The sequence below is a fragment of the Dipodomys merriami genome, unplaced genomic scaffold (genome assembly GCF_024711535.1).
Source record: "Dipodomys merriami isolate MVZ:Mamm:240054 unplaced genomic scaffold, mDipMer1.0.p SCAF_26, whole genome shotgun sequence".
Taxonomy (NCBI): Eukaryota; Metazoa; Chordata; class Mammalia; order Rodentia; family Heteromyidae; genus Dipodomys; species Dipodomys merriami.
This window is the reverse complement of record NW_027204048.1, coordinates 13,778,348-13,802,437: the sequence shown is the minus strand read 5'-3', so window position 1 is coordinate 13,802,437 and position 24,090 is coordinate 13,778,348. Positions and strand designations below refer to the sequence as shown.

Below are 24,090 nucleotides of genomic sequence, written 5' to 3'. Positions count from 1 at the left end.
TCATCAATAACTTGCCTAAGATGCACAGGACAGAGTGGGACTTTAAACCTTGGCAGCTGACTCAATGGGCTTGGGCCATGAGCCTCCACGTTCACAGTAATGGTCTCTCACAAGCATGACCATCGTGTATCAATGGCTTGCCAAGTAGCAAGTGCTGTTATATCACTAACAATCCTTCCGTCTTCACAACCGCACTCTTGCGGTAGCACTGATTAGCACCCATTTGATAGTTGAAGAAACAGGCTCAGCGAGCTTAAATGCCCTGTCATAGGGCATTAATGACAGACCTGAGATTTGAGCCCATAGCAGCTGGCCGCAGAGCCAGGGTTTTATACTTTCTCTCTTATGTATTTGTGGGTCGGCATTTGGATTGAGACCAGCCTTCACTTGTGGATAGAATCGGGAGAGGAAAGGCTTTTTCTGTCATACTTCCTAGCAGTTGCTAAGCATCTTCCATTTTTGGTGGAATTCACAGAAAGGAGGCATATTTTCTGGCCAGCTCAAAAACAAAAAAAAACTGATATTGTTATTTTAGTAGAATAGAAAATTGAACTCATAAACCCTGCAAATATAAGCAAGTAAGTGCAAGAGAGAAAATAAAATGAAAAGAACCAGACTGTGAACAAATCAGAAAATAGACTATAAAAGGTACTTCAAGGTTCATATCTTGGAGATACTTGGAATTGAATAGCTTCTCCCTTGTCTCAAATGATTTACTGATCAGCTAGTGGACATTGGTACTTGGGTCTGCTTTCCTTAGTAAGCAAGGGGTCATGTCATATGGACCCAATATTCAATCCATTTAATTAACACTCACATTCTCTCCGAGAAGAAAAAAAAAATAGCTGAATCTTTCTCTCTAGCAAATAAAAAATTAAAAAAAAAACCTCTGAGGCCTGACACCACTGGCTCATGTCTGTAAGCCTAGCTATTCAAGAAGCTGAGATCTGAGGATTGCAGTGTAAAGCCATGTCCATAAGACTCTTATCTCCAATTAACTACAAAAAAAAGCTGGAATTGATAAAGCAACTATCTTTGATCCAAAACGGTTCATGATCAACGCCTAAGCCCTGACTTGAAGCCCCAGGACTGGCATCAAGAAAAAAAAAAAAAAAAAGGCCAAGCTAGGCCCTCAGTTTAAGCCCCAATATGATTGAGTCAGAAATTCTAAACCATTTTCCTTGCTAAATTTTGGCATTTTATCTTAATGGTCATCCTCTTAACCTCAAAAAACTTTGGGGAAATGCTTGGTTATTGTGCCCATCTAATGAAATAATGTATGGGTGATTTAAGCACCTGACCTGGAACTTTGTGTGGTATCTTCTAGGCTGATATAACCAGAATTGCTTGTTAGTTGAATATAAATAGTGGCTGTACCGGGTTTAGAGTCTATTTTATCTAACTTATATCCCTACCCCTGAAACAATTATAGAGAAAAGCTGAGCCACCTGCCTTGTATGTGTACAAATGACCACACCCAACCGTAGCCCTCACTGGGTCACAGAATTAACATACTCATGGCACTGGAATGGTTTAATGTCACCCTAAGTATGACTGTATCATCCGTGGGACTCTGATAACGTACATGTGGCTCTTCCTCTAACCTGTTAGCTAACTAGCAGTCAAGCTGAACTTGACCTTTTAACTTCTCTTTAGCTCTCTTTCTCCCTCTTTCTTTTTGCTTTCACTGTCTCTTGTATCTCCTATAAGTGCATATGTATGTATGTGTGCAGATGTATGTATGTATGTGTGATGTATCATTAAGAATGCAATACAGAGCCTGAACTGTCACAATCTTCCTCTTACTAACCAGTTGCACAAGATGTAGAATGAGAGACAGAAGATTCTTTTATAAACTCCCCAAGTTCACACTCCATGAGCACTGGTCTATCAGAGCCCAGTGTACAACTTTTGTTTTACAATTAGGTGAGGGATATAAGTAGAGAAAGACCAGCTTGTTTCTTTTCTGTGTAGGACCTAGAAACAAGCCAATTTTTATGCTGCTGTGGTTTGGTTTTAGGCTTTTTCCCCCCACAGGTCTATTCAGATGAATTGGGCCAAAGGAAATGCTGTTCACACACCATTTTTGAGTGAAGCTGTGTGAAACGTTAGCTTATTAAAAATGTGATAGCCATGTTTTTAAAGAACAAATGTAGGTCAGCTTTCGCTTGTCACCACTCTAGAGTATTGCTCAGTGGTGAAATGAAGCTGTCTTATTTCCAAATACTCCCCACAATCATCACCTGCATTGCTAAAAGGATACTGAGCTGAAGAGAAAACTACTTTCCTGCAAACTATCTCTTTGACTTGATTATTCTAATTAAAACCTTTCTGTTAGCCAGAGGCCAGTGGCTCACACTTGTACTTCTAGCTACTCAGGAGACTGACATCTGAAGATTGCAGTGTAAGAAAGTCTATGAAACTCTTATCTCTGACTAACCACCAAAAAGCCAAAATGTAACTATGGCTTAAGTGGTAGAGCACCAGTCTTGAGCAAAAAAGCTAAGGGACAGTTCCCAGGTCCTGAATTCCAGCCCTTGCATTGGCATTAAAAATTTTTTAAATGATAAGGTAATAAAATAAGATATGAATAATAAAAAACCTTCTTGGTTTTATGAAGAAGGGAAATGGTCGTTGAAATCTAGACCTTCTCCTATGTTTTATCATGGGTATGCTCATGGTGGAGGGAAATTACCTGGAAAAGTTTTCCCGATTCCCAGCTGGCTAAAGCTAGAGCTGGTTCTGACTGTCTCCTGGTTTATTCCCCGTCACAGCAGGTGCAGTGATTGAATAGTATGTGCTGAGCCTCAGTCACCAGGATGAGTAGCTGCAGCGACAAAAGCTGAGCCAGTGCCCTGATACCATCAATAAGAACCTTGTTCCTCGTTCGTTCGCTTGCTCTCCCAAGACTCATTCTGGGGAGGTTTGGCCTATCTATAAAAGTAATTTGTGCTCTAATCAGATCAAAAATCAGCTTTCCCTCAGTGGAGCTCTGCATGGCTGATAAAGGCAAGAGAGCTGGAGAAAGAGGGTAGAGTGCTGAGAAGTCTCCGCACCCTCTCTTTGGTTTGTTTGAGTTTGGGGATTGTTTTGTTTTCTTCTCTTTTGTTATTTGAGTGAAGGTTTTGCAACACAGGCCCTGAAACTCACATCCTCCTGTCTTAGCCTCCCCCGTACTGAGATTACGGGTATTTACCATGGCACTCAGCCATCACCTGTAAGTGGACATGCAAAGGAATCTTAGAGTCACTGATGCAGACCGCAGGACACCTGCAGGGCAGCGGCCTCCAAAGGTGATCCATATTTCTTTTTAAGGACCTTGCAGACTGCTGGAGGAAATAAAAGCAAGGGGGGCTAAGGCTTGCTTGTTTGACAAGGAGTCATGAAGCAGACGCCGGAATGGATGGATGTGAATTGCCTTCTATAATAAACCCAACAAAGGACCATACTACATGATGTGTTTACCCCACCAGAACCTACCTGGATCCTCAGAAGCCTTCCGAAGGGCCCATCTGGTGTGCTCCTCCCTCATCCTTGAGCTCTTCCCTCTTCTCCATCTTGGCTTCAGACACATACTACCAAGCTTCCACCTCTAGGCCTTTGCTCTGCTACTCAGAGCATGAACCAACTCCCTCCCGTTTGGCCAACTCTTACCCATAAGATGGCAGTCTGCTTTCACCCTCCTTCTCAATGCAGCCTCTTACCACCTGCACATGAAAAGAGACAGAGGTCTTGGATGCTTGTTCACTGATCGTAGGAGCTCCATAAATACTTGTTGGATGAACAAGGGAGCTTGGGCATGTATCACCATCATTAACAGCATTATTTCCATGATCATAATATTGGGGTACGTGTTGGTATTGGGGTTTAAACTCAGGGCCTTAAGCTTTTGCTTAGTTTTTTTTTTTTCATTCAAGGCTGGTATTCTACTACTTGAGCCACAGATCCTAAACTTTTGACTTTTTTCTGGCTTTTAATTGGAGATGAGAGTTTCACAGACTTTCTTGCCTAGGCTGGCTTCGAACTGAAATCCTCAGATCTCAGCCTCCTGAGTAGCTAGGCTTACTGGCTTGCGCCACCAGTGCCTAGCCTATTATTTCTATTGTATCAGGCTCAAACCCGTGGATGGAAAGTGATCCAAAGATACACTGAACACAAAATGTGACATCTAATGCTCAAATGGAACCTCTCCAAGACAGTGTCTGTACCTAGGGACTTCAAGGAATGAGTTAGTAAGGTGGATCAAATGAGAATAACAACCAAAATAGGGAATATCGGATATGATTGTTTTAATTAATCAAACTTTGATAAATAGTAAGAGGCCTTCCCCATCCTTCCCCTCTCCCTTTTTCACTCCTGTCCATTTGATGGGCATTTGAGTTGTTTATCATCATCATCATCATCATCATCATCATCATCATCATCATCATCATCACTACTATTTGGCGGTTGTGGGGCTTTGAACTCAGGGCCTGTCTCTGAGCTCTTTCACTCAAGGCTAGTGCTCTACCACCTTAAGCCACAGCATCACTTCTGGTTTCTGGTGGTTAATTGGAAATAAGAGTCTCCTGGACTTCCTGCCTAGGCTGGCTTTGAATTGCGATCCTCAGATCTCAGCCTCCTGAGTAGCTAGGATTGCAGGCAGGCATCACCAATGCCCAGCTTGAGTTTATTATTTTTAATGGATATATCTATCAGGATGAAAAGTGTTTCTTTTCTTCTAAGTGACATGAATCAATGTCTTTTAGTCCACTGTCCACTGTCCACTGTACCAGGGCCTACTGCCATCAACTTACATTATGACAGTCCTGGTACCGCTGGACTTCCATGCACAGTGTAGTGGTGCTGGACACAGGCATCGTGCCCACTTAGGTTCTGAGCAGAACGTGGGTGGCATGCCATCTGGATTCTTTGTCCTGAGAGGATCAGCAATGGGAGGGTGAAAAGCTCACGTGGTAAGGTAAACAGAGGAAGGCGGGGAGAACAGAACTAGGGACGTGGGAGGCAGAAGAGGGATTGAAGGACACCGAAAGGGAATCACACCAGCAGATCAGAGCTGGGAGTACCAATGGATTTCGTGCATTGTCACTTGCCAGGGAATCTGTAAATAATGTCAGCGGGAAGTTGTGTTTGTTTACAGATGCATCCTTGAACCTGAGGGGCTCTATTGATTGCATCTGTGAATGTCATATTACCCCTTGGGCACCATCCAGGGAGAGTCCATGGGAACCACAGATCATTTCTGTAGAGTTGGTATAACCTGTGTCCCGTGTGGTGCATCCAGGCGGAGATATTCAATCTGGCTCATTGCACAGATACCTCCAGGCCCAGGCAGCCCTGACAATACTGCTTTGTTCATTAGGAAACAGTCCTTCTCTTTACTGGAACTTGACACAGGACCTTGCACCTGCTAGGCATATTGTCTGCCACTTGACCCACAACCCCAGTCGCTTTGCTTTTAGTTTGTTTTTCAGATAGCATCTCATACTTTTGCCCCAGCCAGCCTCAGACTGCAATGCTATCTCCAACTCCCATGTAGCCAAAATTATAAGCACATCACCATCCTGCAGACATTTTTCAAGTTGGCCTCCAAACACAATCCTCCTGTCTCTGCCTCCTGAAGGACAAGCCCTTTGGATGCAATTACCTCCTCAAATATCCTAAAGAACACAGATATGCTAAAGATCTATAGATGGCAGATAAAACATGCAACCCCATTCCTGCAAACAACAAACACGTTCCTTTCTGAGCTGCATGGGAGCTGAGTTAGTGGGCCTCCTCCGGAGCAGCCCTCTGCAGTCATGGGACTGTGATGTGGGCCTCTTCCTTCCCCCAGCAGCTCTGCATGGAATCATTGCAACTTGATCGTTGTCATGGGCACGCCACTGTCAAGAATGATTATGGAGGTAACAGCTGCACAAAAATCTCCATGAGTTCAGAAGGAATGCGTAATGATGCTGATGAGGTGTAGTCAAATGGAAAGTTAAATACTGTGTGTGTGTGTGTGTGTGTGTGTGTGTGTGTGTGTGTGTGTGTGTGTGTGTGTGCACCTGCCTACCTGCCAGTACTGAGGCTTGAACTCAGGTCCCTCAACCTTTTTGCTCAAGGCTGGTGCTATAAAACTTGAGCCCTCCCTCCACTTCTGGCTTTTTGCTAGCTAATTGTAGGTAAGAATGTCATGGACAGGGATCCACAGATCTCAGCCTCCTGAGTAGCTAGGATTACAGGTATGAGCCTTTCATTCCTTCCCAAGCCATCTAGGAGTCCCTCTCCCATCACAGCAGCCCTGTCCCAATTCTAGAGTCCCAGCAAGCTGGATTTTGACTTCTGGCTAACCAGCAGCTTTCTAAAGTGCTAATGATACAACTAGAGAAAAACATTGAGAGCAAGAAAGCAAAAGGTAGACTATGAGTCTTATATATACCTTGTGGTATGTACAATGAATTCTTGACTGCATTCTCCTCTCCTTTCCCTCCTTTCCCCCTCCCCTGGGCCCCACCACTACCCCTATTTCCTGGTGTTGATATTGTTGGACTTTGAACTAGCCTTTTTACAAGAGTATACTATTTGAGCTCTCCCTAGAGTCTATTATACTTGTTAATTCATTTGTAACTGCTTGCATACTAAGTGTGTTCACTTATAGAGTGATGGGCACATTCTAGCTACCACCAATGAGGGAAACCTTGAACCTGTGTTTCTCTGGGTCTGAATTACTTCACTTACTATAATTTATTCCAGGTCTTTCCATTCCCTTACAAATGATACAATATCATTTTTTCCTAATAGATGAGTAAAATCCAATCATGTATCTATACCACATTTTCTTGATCCATCTGCCCATTGAAGGCATGTGGGGTGATTCCATATATCTTGGCATTGGTGAATAGTGCTGCAATGAATGTGGTTGTCCTTGATAGCATTACTGTAATTTTGTTTAGGTTCCATGGGATAAATGACTCAAAGTGGCATTGCTGGGTCCTAGGTGAGCTCTATGTTTAGTTTTTTGAGGAACCTACATACTGCTTTCCAGAATGGTGGAAAAAGCCTCCCTTCCACCAACAGTATATTCAAATTCCCTTTTGGCCACATCCTCACCAACATGTTTGTTTTCTTGATGATATCCACTCTAACTGGGGTAAGGTAATATCTCAGTATTGTTGACCAGAGATGAGCATTTTTTCATGTGAAACTAGATCCTCATGCAACACCTTGCACCAGCATCAATTAAAAATGGGTCAAAGACCTTAATGTAAGACTGGAAACCATGAAACTTTTACAGGAAGGGTTGGGGCAGCACTGCGGTTCCGAGACGTGTAAGTGATCTTGTAAGTAAACTTTATAAGCAAAAATCAAACAAATCAAAGAAAAACCTGATAAACAGGATTACATCAAACTTAAAAGTTTCTGCTTGACAAAGGACATAGCTAACAAGCTAAACAGAAAGCTCACGGAATGAGAGACCATTTTTACCAGCTATACAGCAGATAAGGGCCTAATATCCAAAATATACTTAGAGCTAAAAAAATTAAATCTTCAAAAATTAAACCCTCAAGAAACAACAACCCCATTAATAAGTGGGCTGATGACTTCAACAGAGACTTCTCAGAAGAAGAGGTCAAAATGGCCAATAGAAAGTATTTTTTTATTGACTAACATGCTCTGTTTCTATCAGGCCTTCATTTAACTGAAGTCTTTATTCCTCAAATTAATTTCTAAATACAAATAGTCTTAGCCTTCCTTTACCTAATCCTTCTTTTTTAGATAATGCTGGGATCTGCTCCAATAATCTGACTTGAATTGGCAGTGAAGGTAAATGAAATTGGGAAAGGGCTTTCTCATCCTAAAGGATATGGTATTGCTTCCAGCTGAGGATGGTCAGGGAAGTTGAAGGCAAACCACCACAAACTCCATGGCTTACAGCCATAGGCATTTTATTAAGCTCACAAGATTGGAGTTTGGTTAGATGGTCTTCTGGTCTTTGTTAAGCATGTCACATGCTAGCTAGACAACTAATGTCAGCTGACCCAGAGCAGCTGCTACTCAGATAACAGAGCATCTGGGAGCAGATACTTCAGCTGGGTAGTAGAGGGTCTTCTTGTCAGGGTGAATGTCTAAGTGGAAGAGTAGAAACAGAGACATTCAAAGGTTTTCTCCAGGGTCTGATACCTCATTGACCAAAGTAACCAACATGGCCAAGCTCAGAGTCCAGGGGCAAGAGAGTAGATCATACCTGATCTGTCAGGGAAGTTCTGAAATCACATGGCAGAGAAGCTTAGATACCCACAGAGGGGAGTAATGGGAATTGTTCATGCAATTAATTTTCTTTATTATGGGAGTCAACTCATTAACATGTACATCATACTCTTATGCATATGTATCTTTCCCCAGCAAGATTTGTACAAAATCTTGCTGATATGAATTCCTGAAACAAAATGATAGACTATCACAGCTGGATTTTTCAAACTCTCTAAAAAAATGCCTAGCAAATAATATCTCTAGGGAAAGCTAGATATATACAATAGGAAGATGCCTCTCAATGGACAAATAGATCAAGAAAATGTGTATATACACAATGGAATTCTACTCTTCCATCAGAAAGAAGGACATTGTACTATTTGTAAGGAAATGGAAAGACTTGGAAAAATTATAATAAGTGAAGTAAGCCAGGCCCAAAGAAACATAGGTTGCATGATTTCCCTCAGTTGTGGTAACTAGAATGTACCTATAAATCCACAAGTAAACACACTGAATGGTAAAAGACAAAAGAATAAATACACTTACACTAGGACCTGATAAATTATGCAAGTCTGTAGACATTCACACAGTGAGACCAAAGGAGGATGGTCTTAGGAGAAGATCCAAAAGGCTCAATAGCTATATGCATATGATCATATCAAATAATACTTTTCAAAATGAACTCCAAGAAATAGAAATGAAAGAGGTTTTTTTTTTCCTTTGTTGCTGTTTTTGTTTTCTTTACCGTTTGTCTGTCTTTGGGAGAGTAAGTGGGAAGGGCACAGAATGGGACAAAGAGTGAACAAATGCAGCAGTGATACTCATGGACAGTATGTTGAAAATGATCTATACAATTAGTGGGTGAGGATGGAAAGGGAAAACTTGGAGAAAGCAAGAGAAGAGGGGACATTGTTTAAAAAGAAATGTACTCATTACCTGATTATGTAACTACAATTCCCTCCTCCCCACCGTACATCACCTTTATAATAAGCTAAGATGTTTCTGAAGGCTCTATCACTGATGCCAGGTTGGGAATCATTTAAGACTTGTTCTTCATCTTAGAATCAAGAAGTAATGGAATCTTAGAAACAGATGAAGTTTGAAGGTCATCTAATTTAGTATTTCTCAATAGCTAATCCATTCCTTAGCCCCTTCACTATGCTGTAACTCCATTCTATTCTCTGAAGTTTTTTAAATTGCTTCAGTTTTCAAAGCTCAATTTATTAAAATATGTGTATAGATACATATAATAATATATATATATGGCCATACTTTAAAGCTCAGTCTGATTTAACAAAAAGAGACAATAATCCTAAAATAAACAGACTGAAAACAGTACATTGTTAAGAAATTCTTGCCAAATTCTTGAGGCCTCGGTCTGCCCAGACTTTACCAAAAAGGGAGGCTCGGAACTGCGAAGAAGTGTGAAGGAAACATTCTCCTCAAATGACAGTCTTGAGAGGGAGTCAGAAAGAAGAGGAGGGTTGTTACTTTCTTACTTGCTGTTTCAACTTGGACTAAAATCATGGGGACTCTCTGAGCAGTGGGCATACCACCCTGTGAGGAAAACCCATATTCCATGCTCCAACTCCTTCCACTCACTAAGAGAAGACCAAAGGCCTCCTGATATTTTCCAGTAGCTGTTTTTGTGCACGTCATTCCTGATCAGCATAGTGGGAGGGAAAATTGGTAAGCCACAGAGTAAATCGGAAGATCTGACCAGGCACTGGTAGGAACTTAGGCCTGGAATCCTAACTATTCAAAAGGCTAAGGTCTGAGGATCAAAGTTTGTAGCCAGCCTTGACAGGAAAGTCCCTGAGATTCTTATCTCCAGTTAACCAGTAAAAAGCCAGAAGTAGGGCTATGGTTCAAGTAGTAGCGCACCAATCCTGAGCAAAAAAAAAAAAAAAAAAAGCTAAGGGACAGTGCTGAGGCTCTGAGTTCAAGTCCCAGGACTGGCACACACATTAAAAAAGAAAAAGGAAAGAAAAAGTCGGGGGAGGAAGGTGGTGAATTGCTTTTGACTAAGAATTCAGTCTTACCTGGCTTTCAGTTACCACTGATCTTTCTGACCTCCAGTATGAGCAGACACAGGGAGCCACATACTGACCCTTAGATAAGGAAATTTCTGGAAATATGTAGCCATACAAAAGAAGACCTCTCCTAGTATCTCACCAAGGAGACTATTGTGTTAGGAGAAGGCCAAAGAGCAGAGTTATCTAAATCGAATTCACGTTGAATGTAAGCTACCAGGGCTGTGCTAATCCTGTTTTAAAATCCTCCATGGAAAACCATATGGATTTTCAAAAGAGGGAGAAATCCTCTTTGCCTTCTTACCTTTCCAAGATGGATTGTTTTTAGTTGAAAATCCTTTCTTTAAAAAAATAAAGTAGGATACATGTAGCCAAATACTCACCTACGCCCTTCATTCCATTGTTGGTGGTTCGCAGTAAGCTTTCCCCCAAAGCAAGAGACAGTCTTCTAGAAATACTCTTCATCTTTCTTTTAAGGATATCATCAATTGAATCAAACATTGGCCTCAGTGCTTAATTTCACTTCTTTTTGGGAAGCGAGAGGGTTGCACATTAGGTAAATATTTAATATTTATTTCTTTGAATATTATATAATGATATTATATAAAGCACCAACTATTTTAACTTGGAGGACATTGGGACCTGATAGCTGTTATACCAACCTAATTTTTTTCCACAACCTCTTTACAGTATTCCATAGACCTGTTACTTCATCTGAATAACTCAAGCCCCATTACTTGTGTCAGTTGAACAACACAAAATGAAGCATCTACCAAACTTTGACTGTATGTGTCCATAACTGAGAGGTTTCTTAGAACCTAGTGTTCTTAGATTGTTGTGGTTGTTCAGGCTTGTGTGACCATCCAGACTCTTTTTTTCCTATTATTCTCCGAGATATTGAGAAAGCCAAAACTGAACATCAATTCTTTCTCTGTAAAATGAGGATACTAATATCTAGCATGTCAAAACATTGCAATAGTTACATGTAACGTTTGGGGCCTTGCATTTAAGCATGCAAGAGGCGGTCACTAATGTTCAGACATGTTTCAGGAGCAGAGAGGAAATCAACAACCCCCATTTTTATCTCATTTGCATTGGCATGTTTAGTGCCAAATTCTACTGACACACACACAAAAAAAGGAACTCAGTAGTTTAGGGTAAATTTTGGCATTATCTCTTGTTGGCCAGGTGATTTGGGTAAGCTACTGCACCCCTGAGCACGTGTTTCGTCTGTTGTAAAACGAAGTCAATGCATATCTCACTGAGACTATGGGTAGCCTAAATCCAATGGAAATGTAAAGTGCCTAGCGTGGAGGATGGTACGTGGTGCAGTTTCCACTGATGATTGCTCCCAAATCTCCACCATCTTTCATGTTTGAAGATACTAAATACAAGAAGAAGTAGGATTCACACATTCTGAGGATGCATACATTTTTATTAAGTTTTTATTGTGAAAATACTCTTCAGAGGGTTTACAGTTACATGAGCAAAGTAATGAGTACATTTCTTACCAAGCATTGTTGCCTCCTCCTTTGTTTTTCCCCTACCATCGCTTCCCTCCCATCTCCACAACTACATCCCCCCCCCACCTAAATTGTAAAGTTCATTTTTCAACCTACTGTCTTGTACATCTCATTGTTACAATGGGTCAACCTGTATCCCTATTTAAGCATTTTGTTTTTCCCTTCCCCTCCCCAAATTAGACCAACATCAAATACAGTAACAACAGGGGTTATACCATGGGGAAGGAACATACAAAGCAACAAAAAAAATTACATGGTACATTATAAATACATTAGCAACAATAGCAAGAAAGAAAAAAAAACACTTGTCTCTCTATCTTGGGGTTCATTTCACTTAACATCATCTTATCTGGTCATATGTACATAGCTTTTGACCTTTTCTACTTGTCCCAGACATATACTAGTTATTGCAAATAAGGGAAAACATGGGACCTATGTTTTTAAAGTTCCCTTTCTAAATAGGCAATGGGTTTGGCTTAGGATGGGTGTATGAAAAGCCCACTGCACCTCCTTATTAGAAATATCAGCATTTAGGATAAGCCAATTGTCAGATTCTGACCCTATTTGTTTTCTGAGCAACTCTGAGATGATAGAGGTCAGGCATTCATCAGGCGCTTTAGACTTGAGAGGGAGCCTGAATAGGGACAGATGATCTCACACACACACACACACACACACACACACACACACACACACACACATACACACACACACACACACACACACACGTCTCACATTCCTCTTTTAAATAGGCTGAGAAACAGTCCTTGTCTCGAATCAATTGTGATTGCTTGGTTGGTTTGTACTTTCAGAAGGTTTGATTGCTGTTTGTTTCTAGGGAAGGATTCCACGGTTACATCTTGCATCAAAGGGAAACAAAGAATTAACTAGCAATCTCTTCCATGGATACAGGATGGGGGTATTGTAGCTGGTTTGTTGTGGAGGTTTTACACAACCACACTCTAAGGGAGATTTTCTCTGGACTTACATAAGCGTGTTGCTTTCACTTTGGCAATGACAAAAAAATCCACAACTATTTTTCCTTCTGTCAGTTTTTGCTGTCACAAAAGCCATCCCATACTGGTAGGTTGAAGTGGTACTTGATAAAGATCTTAGGGTAAATAGGGAAACAGACACTGGCCTAAAGAAGTGCAGCAGGTACAACTTACAGAGCTGTCTGGCATTGCAGACTAGGTATGTGCAGTGTGTGATATTCTGCCTGCGGCCATTTAGCAGCTATTTTTTAAATCTCCTATGCAACACACAGTGTCACAGTGTTCTAGAGCGTTTTAGTATTTGTGAGCAACAGAGACAAAATCCTACCCCTTGGGAGTCTGTGGGCTAGTGAGGATGCTGCTGACCCTTGTTTTAAGTTAGGGTATTGGGGGTATTGGGAGTCATTTTGCTTTCCTTTTTTGTGTTTGATTTTGTTTGCAATGCTGGGATTGAACCCAGGATCTTGTGCTGCTAAGAAAGCCCTAACATTTGAGATCTCTCTCTCTCTCTCTCTCTCTCTCTCTCTCTCTCTCTCTCTCTCTCTCTCTCTCTCTCTCTCTCTCTCTCTCTCTCTTACTCTCACTCTCTCTCTCTTACTCTCACTCTCTCTCTCTCCCTCTCTCTCTCTCTCTCTCTCTCTCTCTCTCTCTCTCTCTCTCTCTCTCTCTCTCTCTCTCACACACACACACACACACACACACACACACACACACAGCCTCTTTAGTCACAATAATTTCTAAAGAAAATTCCAGCCACTAGAAGGCTATGTTCCCAATCTTCCACAAAGTGTGCAGAAAAGGAGGGCTTGGTTCCATCATCCACATACTCTTGGCCAGATTGCATAGCCTGTCAGTGTGCTCCAGAGCCAATTGTTTATTTCTACCTCGGAATGCACAATTAGCAGCGATGGCACTCCCAGCTCCCTCCCTGGGATGTGTCAAAGTGACCCACATAAATACACCACCACGGGGAATTCCAGTCTCCAAAGGCTCCGTCCTTCAAATCTGGCTATAACCACACAGAGATCTCCTTCCCTCTTGTGCCTCTACCCTACCCTAAGGATCCTTGACTTAGCTGACACAGGTTCTCTTTCTAAAGCAAGCTGTCTTCACTTAGGAGGAAGATGGCTGTATATAGGTACTTGTCCAGAGTTGAGGCATTCTCTATTCTTATATGTACCCTCCCGAACTTGTAATAGATCTAGTCTGTGTTGTGAGTTTCTGAGTCCAAGACCCCAACTAGATGAAAATTGAGCTTCAAGAAAGATGTGGCTGTGCAACTTGTAATCCCACTACTCAGAAATCTGAGACAGAGGGTCTCAAGTTCAAGGTCAGCCTGGGCTACATAGTGAGACCTTACCAGAAGAAAGAAGAAAGAAAGAGGAGGAGAAAAAGGAGGAGGAAAAGGGAGGAGGGAGAGGAGGAAGAGGGAGAAGAGAAGGAGGAGGAGGGAAGAAAGAAAGGAAGAAAGAAGAAAAGAAAGAACGAAAGGAAGGAAGGAAGGAAGGAAGGAAGGAAGGAAGGAAGGAAGGAAGGAAGGAAAGAAGGAAGGAAGGGAGCAAGGGAGGGAGGGTGGGAGGGAAGGAGGAAGGGAGGGAAGAAAGGAAGGAAGAAAGGAAAGAAAGAAAGGAAGGAAGGAAGGAAGGAAGGAAGAAAGAAAGAAAGAAAGAAAGAAAGAAAGAAAGAAAGAAAGAAAGAAAGAAAGAAAGAAAGAAAGAAAGAAAAGAAAGTCATACGTGACTGCACTGATGGACACCAGCCAAGAAGGAGTTGATAAAGTTAGTGGTGACTGCATTGACTTTTTCAGGAAGACTAGGAGAAAAATCCCTCAAGTGACAAATCCCAAAAGTAGGAAAGGACATGCTGTCTCAGATGCATCTGCCTGAGCAGGTCTTGGTAACTAGTTGGCACCATATGTCTGATCAATCCAGATAACTGATCCTTCATGCTGAAATCTACTGCACATCAGGGCTGGGAGACATCCAGTTCGATTTCATCAGTGGTAGTCAGTTTGAATCATGGCACTTCTGAATGCAGACAAATATCTACAACTAGGACATCATTAGGAGCCATTACAGGACACTATTCAACAATTTAACTGCTGCATATGATATCCATGGTTTCTTTGCTGACATTACAAATGAGCACCGTCTCTGCATAATCCATCATTATTATCATTATCACTGTCACAAAGATCATCTAATTCGCTTATGCTGCATTTCTTGCTATAGAATCTAGATAATATTCTTCAGGCTGTCTCTACTACCAGAATTGTGTGGTAGTCGCCCACAAGAACTCAGACCACCGTGTAGTAATGCAGCGCTCCGTTCCTTCTCTGTATCCTCTACAGAACTGAGAGCTCCTTAACAAGAATTGCATCCTCGATTTTCCATGTGCTTGGGACCTATTATATGGTGTCCAATACATGTGTGTAGAGAGTAAGTGTTAGAAGTAGTTATTGCAAAATAGAGAAGCAGAACAACCTGAAAAGACCGAAGTCCACTAATTACAAAAATAACAGTACTAATGATCATGTAAGCTTACATGGATTGAGTGGTCCAGGCTAGATAGGGAGCCTTGGGCTTTGGATGTCTTACGCCCTGGAATCATCTGAACATTCCCTACCCCCTAGGGGATGTACTATGACTTCATAGGTGAGGAAGATGAGGGTTGTGGAGTAAGCTAACATCAAGTCACGTGATGATGGTAGGCTTAGAGTTTTAACCCAAGTCCTGATTGTAGATGCAGGTTGTAGTCACTAAATGAATGCTACTTACTGAAAGATAAAGTGGAAACTAGAATAACAATCAACAGGACATCCCCAGAGCCAATCACATCAAATGAAATGTCACATAAAGACATTAGGCTCATCTAAATTTTAACTAGCTGAGGAATCCAAGAGAAGAACCCAAGAGAATTAGCTATGTCCACAATGTGGTTTCAAAACCGTGGAAACTGTACCTGCTTTTCTCCCCGACTCCCCTTCCCACTGGGAGGTAGAAAGAGTCTTTATGGATTCTTACAAAACATGGGGTCAGAAAGAGCAGCACAGGTGAGTTCTGCATCCCCCAAGCTGGCTTCACCTCTCTCACAATGGATTTAAGCAGCGGAGCCCAGGATTGCATTTGTCAACACTGTGTGAGCCTGGTGAAGGACCCCAGGCATTCACTTCCCCATAGAGATCTGAGCAGGAGGAGAGGAAAAGGCAGAACACAGTAGCAACCATCTCAGCAGGTGACTGGGGCCAGAGGAAAGGGGTGCAGCAGGAACTCACTGAACACAAGCTTCACAAGGCTTGTGGGCAAGTACACACCAGAGATCCTCAGATGCAGTCAAACCTGCTGGCTAAGCCAAGGATAGGGCTTCTGTAAAGGCCCAGGGAGAGAGTCAGCAATCCCCCAGAACAGGGAAGCTCATCAATGAACCCGTGGAGTGTGAGAAGTGTATCTGTTGAATGGATTCTTTTATTCACTTATTAATCGTGTACGGGTATATATGGATACACTCTGTGTATCCGAAAGATGGAAAATCCTAGGAGGAATTCCCTCTGGGAATCTCTTCTAAGATACAGGTTCATAGAATGCCAACAGGAGTGCAACATGAGCAGATGTGCAGGGTTCAGGAGGAAATGGCCTGCTCTGCCTTGGCTGGAAGAGGTAGAAAGTGGGTCAAGGTGGGCTTCAGAAGCAAGTTGGACACTAAGAAATGAATGGGAATTACCCAGGGGAAGCACAGGAGCGGGACCAAGCTGTCCAGGGGCAGCCACAGAAACACTTGGCTCCTAATCAATGAATAATAGGCAATGTGACATTTCATTTGAGATTTGCAAGAAACGCAGCCCAAGTTGCACCCAGAAGGAAAGATGCAAAGTGGTAAAAGAATGGCCGTGATCCAGTCACCTTCAGAGTCTGGACTTTATTCTAGCCAGTGCAGCCAGTCACTAGATTTTTCCTTCCAAGGGAAGAAATGACAAGATTCTCTTACAGAGTCTTCCTGGGTAATTAGTAAGCCCAAGTGCCAATAACAAAAGACCCCAGCTCCTTGTGAACACCTCATTCCCACGTCTGATCTTCTTGCATGCAGAACCAAAGGAATCATTTTGGCCATGTTGTGCTGGCCAGCAAAACAAGGTCTTGTGGCCTTGATGTGGTTAAAACCCTCATAGACTGAGCAGCTATATTGGGATCTTCATAAGATGTCGAGAACTGTGTACCTTTTCCTGCTCAGTGGGCTCAGCTTGGGAATTAGCTGGGAAGTTTCAAAAGAAACGCCAGTACCCGGGGGCCTCTCGGGGGGATTCTGCTTCTAACTATTAGAGACAGAGCTGCACAGGCTTTGTTTGTAAGCTTCCAAGGGACCCCTGGGCAGCTAGGATGGAGGGTCCCTGCATAGAGAACAGCCCAGCAATCAGAATGCTATCGAATGCAGTCCATCTCTTTTGCCAGGATTCTGAGTCCCTTTGCAAACTCAGCATCCTGTGGCCACTACAGAGCCCTCGGCCCTCCTGCCACTGCCCTCGGCCTAAGTCTTTTTCACAGATACCAAAAAGCTCTATTGGAAGGCCAGCTTGTAAGACAGCTGGAGCGTAAGGGTCATCACACCTACTCCAGCACCTGAGGGCACCATCCCCCTCAGGAACCACACTATGTAGGAGTAGACAGCTTTACCAAAGTCCTCCCCCCCACCCTTGCAGAGGGAGGGGTCCTGCATTTACCTGGAAACTCCACAAAGGCCTCATTCGAACAGTACTTACACTCACCCAGTCCCATATAGCACCTTCCTCTTCACCTCCACATCCCCACCCCCAATTTGCCCCTGTAGTCACTGCCTTTAGGTTTTGTTCCCTGTACCCTGAAAAAAGCACCTTTGGGGGGGGAGGGGGCAACCGTAAAGGATGCTAGAAACAAAGCAGGTAGCTGTGAGTTCTGTGGTTCCTGGACCTATCGCCCATCCCTCCCCTTCCTTCCTGATGAAATCTGCTCCATCAGGAGCAAGAGTACTGAGTGACAAGCACTACTGCCCCTGCCTGTTCCTCCCACAGTCAGACAGCAAATCGTTAGCCTCAAACCCTTCAGCCGCTTCTCACAGCCATTAGCATGTGCCCTGGTGTTAATTCCCGATCGATCCATAGCCTGCCTGTGCTGTCATAGCACATTTTCGAAAGGAACCTCATCTGGGGGAGCCCAAGACGGCTCTCAGCAAGTGTTCTCGGGACATCAAATGCCCCTTGCCATTTTTAAGGGGACAAAGCAGATAGCTGCAGCCACCACTTCCAGCCAGATGACAGGTTGAGGACACAGGTCAACCTGCCTCCCCTCTGGAGTGGGGGCTCTCTGTACAATTCACCAAGCTCTCATTTGTCACCTTGGCATTTTGGAATTTGGTGTTTGTTGTTGTTGCTGCTGCTGTTTGGTTGTTTTTGTTTTTGTTTTTGTTTTCAAATTGGAGATGGCTGCATTTTTCTTCCATCCCAAGCCCTCATTCGAACCAGTCTTGTTGTTTGTTAGTCAAGTAGCCACGATTCTCATTCCTGCCCTGTATTGCTTCCTCCAGCTCCCTGCGGACAGAATGAGACCCGAGAAGACGGCAAGATCATCCAGCTGCCGCCCTGCAAGACAGGGGCATGGATCGTGCCAGCCATCATGGCCTGCTACCTCTTAGTGGCTAACATCCTACTGGTCAACCTCCTTATCGCTGTCTTTAAGTGAGCCTCGCCTGCTTCCAGGGATGCGGGCAGTTGGGGGAGTCCAGTGGAGGGAACCCATGCTTCGGACAGGAGTGCATGTAGTCACTTACCTCTCTCTGGCTTATTTCAGCAACACATTTTTTGAGGTGAAGTCGATATCCAACCAAGTGTGGAAATTTCAGCGGTATCAGCTCATCATGACCTTCCACGAGAGGCCGGTCCTGCCTCCACCGCTGATCATCTTCAGTCACATGACCATGATATTCCAGCACCTGTGCTGCCGATGGAGGAAACACGAGAGTGACCCAGATGAAAGGGACTATGGCCTAAGTAAGCTGCAAGTGACACCCCTCTCCCCCTCCCCTTACAGTCAGAAATCAGCGCTTTCCTGTAGGCAAGCTTGCGGAATCACGGGTCCACCGCCACCCTTGCTTTCTGCAGACTTCACACAGGCTCTGACAACCTAGAGGGGACATGGGGCGTGGGACAGGGGCTGGAAGGAAGCCAGTTGCTGAAAGAAGCTGAGCATTATTAGCCTCACATCCTTCCTGGTGACATAAAGAGCAGTCACCAGCCGGGCACCAGTGGCTCATGCCTGTCATCCTAGCGAATCAGGAGGCTGAGATCTAAGGATCGAGGTTCACAGCCAGCCAGAACAGGAAAGTATATGAGACTCTTCAATTAATCACCAAAAGAAAAGGAAGGGGCTGGGAAGGTGGCTCAGTGGTAGAGCGCTTGCCTTGCATGCCTGAGGCCCTGGGTTCGATTCCTCAGCACCACATAAGAAAAAAGCCGGAAGTGGCGCTGTGGCTCAAGTGGTAGAGCGCTAGCCTTGAGCTGAAGAGCTGAGGGACAGCGCCCAGGCCCAGAGTTCAGGCCCCACGACCGGACCAAAAAAAAAAAAAAAGAAAAGAAAAGAAAGGAAAAGAAAACAAGAAAGTGGAGCTAGGGCTCATGTGGTAGAGTACCAGCATAGAGCACAAAAGCTGAGGGATAGTGTCCAGGCCTTGAGTTCAAGCCCCAGTTCCAGCACAAAAAAAAAATTAAAAAAAAAATCACCAGAGGATTTTTTTTTACACTTTTCCAGTTCCTAAGCTTCTTCCCTTTCAGAGATCCCATCACCCAAATCCATCAATCATGTTGACACAGCCCACTGCGGGTCATCTTTAGGCACTGCGGCATGAGTGGAGTTTCAGTGATTGTCTGATTTTTCCATGTCCATTGTGATCGTTTCTCTCAAGTCTTAAAACATTTTCCTCAGCCTCAGGGGCTGTGATTGTTTTTGTACTCATAAAGAAACCAGTCTTGCTTTACTATTTTTCAGAGGAGAAAACTGAAGACTTTCTCCCCACCCACCTTCTAGCTCAGTATTTCTAAGAGGAAGTTTCAAAGCCATTGGGGTAGAACGGGCCCCTCACCGTGTGAGACGGTTCCACTCATGGCAGGAGATGTGCCATATCCACCTCCACACACTAAGCACCAGTTGCTCCTGCAGATTTCTAAACACTTCTTAGGCACCAACGCTCATTAGGAACCACTGGGGATCCAGCCCTACACTGACAAGCTACTGTGGTTATCCGAATGTGTTGAGTCGCCTCCTACATTAAGTCTATGAACAAGAGCCTGGATTTGTAGCCCAGGAGTCTACTTCCCCCTATGGGATGCCAAGATATCTAAGGCATAAAACCAAAGCCCCTTAATCAATTGTTTCTCTGAGCCTGAAGTTCCCAGCGATCTCCCTGAATGGCCATGGCCAATCTCTCTCTACACATTCACATCAGAGTCGGAAAGCACTCAAAATTCCAAAATTTCAGATGGTAATCTGAAATACAAAATTAGGCACACGGAAAGCTGGAGGGAGATGGGTGGGGGCGGGATTTCCTGTGGCCTATGCGTTAAGCCCTGACTTCTCGGCCAGCAGAGGTAGAACCCAGACTATCCAACGGAAGCAGAAAGAGAGCTCTGTAATGAATGACATCATGCTGAATTGTTAACTCAGGGGCCAGAACCATTTACAATGAAGCTTGCTTATTCAGACAGCTTAGGAAGAAGGAGCGTTCAGGGCCCACTTCACAGGTGGGAATGGGACATAGTGTACTTCTTACTATCACCCACGTCGCATTAAAAGTATTTCCAGGTCTCCAGACACATGGCAAGGAGGGGCCAAGTGTCAGATTTCCCAGAGAAAGATTTTCCGATCTGTGACTGGGCGGGAACTGGTGAAGCACAAGGAGGAGGGGGGGCTTTGAATTGGTATTTATACATCAGAGAAAAGGGAGCTTGTCACCATCTGGGACTTGTGCATGAAGGAGTACTTCAGAGAAAAGGACGATCGGTTCAACTTGTCCTACTAATTAAAACATCCCAGGACATTGCCAAGTCCTGGCAGAGCCTCAGTAAACAAGTCCTTTGAAGTGTAAGATTAAAATTGCATTGTAAAATGTGACACATTGATGGGTCTTTTAAATTTGTAGATAGATAGATAGATAGATAGATAGATAGATAGATAGATAGATAGATAGATAGATAGATAGATAGATAGATAGATTTTAATGTCAATACTCAGGCTCTAACTCAGTGTCTACTGGTGCTCTACCACTTGAGCTACAGCTCTACTTCTGGCTTTTTGGTAATTAATTCAAGATAAGAGTCTCATGGGCTTTTCTACTCCAGGTTGGCCTTAAAACACCATACTTGGATTTCAGCTTCCTCTAAGTACCTAGGATTATAGGCATGCACCGTTGGCACCCACTAAAATATTTTTTAAAGAACTTTACATATAACCAAAGAAGTAAAATGGAGCATTTGCTTAAGATGCCATCAGATAAAGGCTTCAGCATACTGTTTTGGATCTCTGCTGCTCTACTAGATCAAGGGCAGAAAGGAGATTGTTCTCTTTGGTCTTTGGGGGGGGAAGGGGTCTGTACATTCTCTCATTTCCTCTCTCCTCTCTCTCCTTTTTCTTCTCTCCCCTCTCTCCTCCCTTTCTTCTCTCCTCTCTCCCCTCTCTCCTCCCTTTCTTCTTTCCTCTCTTTATTCTCTCCTCTCTCCCCTCTCCTGTCTCTCTCCTCTCTCCTTTCACCTCTGTCTGTCTTCTCTTCTCCTCTTCTCCTCTGTCTTCTCTCTCTTCTCTCTCTCCTCTCCTTCTCTCTCCTTTCTCTCTGCTCTCTCCCCTCTCCTCTCTCTTCTTTCTTTCCTTCTTCCCCTCCCCGCTCTCCCCCCTCTATCTCCTCTTTTATTCCTCTCCCTGAAGCCAAAGGCTTTATGTAACTTCCTGACTCAGTGTCAGGCATGCTCTACTGATAAGGATTTTCCTCACTTCAAGAACCTGCCATATTTGAAAAAAGTGATTTGACTTCTGGCAACTTCTGGCATTTTCTTTACCCTCATCCGCTTTCAGAGTTGTATCTATACCATGCTTCCAGCAAGTTAAGATACTGATACCATGATACCACAGAACTAGTGAAAGCAATCTCAGAAAACAAAAGAGCTAGCAAGGGGCTAAAATTCAGAGCTCCAGACATTTGAGACAATCCCCACACCATCTCAGGAGCGCAGGAAAGAACTTACTGATTCATGGTTTATCCGAAGCCACTCTCCTAACTTAATCCCAATTTATAAACCAGGTAAAAGGCTCACATTTCCACTGGGATCCTGGTACCGCTGTATCCAGAGTGAATACATTTACTTTCACTTAACAGAAAACCAGAATAACAACAGCAAAGAAATAAGGCTTCCTTTTCCTTACATAACAAAAATCACGGAGATGATATATAGGCCAGAAATCAACAATAGGCTGTTGCAGCCAGAGATCCAGAGTTCTAATTTTAGATTCAGCTATTTCTATTGTGCTATCTTCTTTTATAGCCACAAAAATAATCATTACATGTCCAGTCATCACATTTATGTTCAAGATAGGGAAAAGATTTGACTTATGGAATCGTAACCTCTTTGTATACCTATTTAATAATAATTTTGTTAAGATCGGGAATAGAAGGGCAGGTGAGCTGGATGTGGTTGCACAAGCCTGTAATCCCAGCAGTTGGGAGGCTGAAGCAAGAAGATTGAGCAGATCAAAGGCCAGCCTGGACTAGAGAGGGTAAAAGAAAAGAAGGTTTAACAAAAACAGAGAGAAGCAACCACAATCTCCATTTTATCAGGAAGGCAAAACTCTCTTCCCCTTTTGTTTCTTGTCCCAAAGTGGGCTTTGCTGCTTCCATACTGCAAAAGGATTGTCTGTCAATCAACAAGGTCTGTGCACCACACCTGCTAGCCTGTTTGAGCCTTTAAGGCATGTTCTTTCGCTAAAGCTTTTCTTCTCTGATGTGTGATTCTAACCAGCTCCCGTGATATGCTTTGTACTGAGCTGAACTTGAAAGAAAGGAAACTGTGAGAGGAATTGCCTCATTGAGTATTAGATCTATTTGAGACTTAATCAAGACTCCAAGGCCCTTTGCTTAGCTTCATTATGAATGTCACAGGTGAGTTGCAATCACCTCCAGCCTCATAATTCACCTTTCCCCCCCCCCACAGAACTCTTCATCACCGACGATGAACTCAAAAAAGTACACGATTTTGAAGAACAGTGTATAGAAGAATATTTCAGAGAAAAGGATGATCGCTTTAACTCATCCAACGATGAGAGGATTCGAGTGACATCAGAAAGGTTTGTTCTATGGCACATGCCTCTCACAGATATGGTTTTCTGCAACCATCGTTACCAGTTACAGTCCCCACACTCCCCGCCCCCCCCCCCCCGCCGGAAAAGGACACCTTTAGGCTAATTTTTTTTTATTGTCCAAGAGATTATGGATCTTCTGAGAGGACAGACTTATTAGCCAGCATATCTAAAGATCAGAAATTCCCCAAAACTTCTCCAGAAGGCTGTAGCAGTTGCTCTCCTTGATGGAAGGGGTTGGCAAATTGAAAACAGGGTTGACTTTAGACTTGAAAGAGGATCTGCCTCAGTCACAAAGTGAGAGGCCAAGCCTGTCTCGGGGTTCGCCAATAGGTTTGGGCTTCGTTGAGAGCACTGAGCATCTTCTCAGCAGCAAACGTCTTAGAAATCCATGAGAATAATCATCAAGGGTTTGGGGTTTCCCCCAAAAAAAATTTATTTTGTTTTTCCCTCTTCCTGAACAATGTAAAAACAAAGAAATACAAGCAAATTTTTCTACTCAGTGGTTATATTGACCAAATAGTTCTAAGAGTCAGTAGGGCTTTAAGAAAAATCTCCTAACTTGAGGAGGGGGTGGGAAGGGAGGGAGAGCCCTTTTAATGTAATAAGCCTGTGATAGCCAAATGCTCTTACATTTTTTTTCTCACTTTTCATGTTTGTCTTTTTCTTTTTCTTTTTTTTTTTTTTTTTTGCCAGTCCTGGGGCTTGAACTCAGGGCCTGAGCACTGTCTCTGAGCTTCCTTTTGCTCAAGGCTAGCGCTCTACCATTTGAGTCACAGTACCACTTCTGCTTTTTCTGTGTATGTGGTACTGAGGAATCAAACCCAGGGCTTCATGCATGTTAGGCAAGCACTCTACCACTAAGCCACATTCCCAGCCCACTTTTCATGTTTTCTGTAGACTAATAAAAACTTTATTCCAGGCTACTGCATTTGAAACC

The 24,090-nt window shown here is 43.3% G+C and overlaps 1 protein-coding gene across 18 annotated transcripts in view; it reads left to right on the top strand.

Moving 5' to 3' along the window:
- Positions 1 to 24,090, top strand: part of Trpm3 (transient receptor potential cation channel subfamily M member 3) — a 517,403-nt gene that overhangs the window by 481,506 nt on the left and 11,807 nt on the right. For all 18 annotated transcript variants that reach the window (XM_070035730.1, XM_070035729.1, XM_070035727.1 and 15 more), the window contains 3 exons: positions 18,340 to 18,490; positions 18,603 to 18,802; positions 23,006 to 23,138. In XM_070035730.1, coding sequence (XP_069891831.1) covers positions 18,340 to 18,490; positions 18,603 to 18,802; positions 23,006 to 23,138 — 484 coding nt within the window. The remainder of the gene's footprint in view (positions 1 to 18,339; positions 18,491 to 18,602; positions 18,803 to 23,005; positions 23,139 to 24,090) is intronic.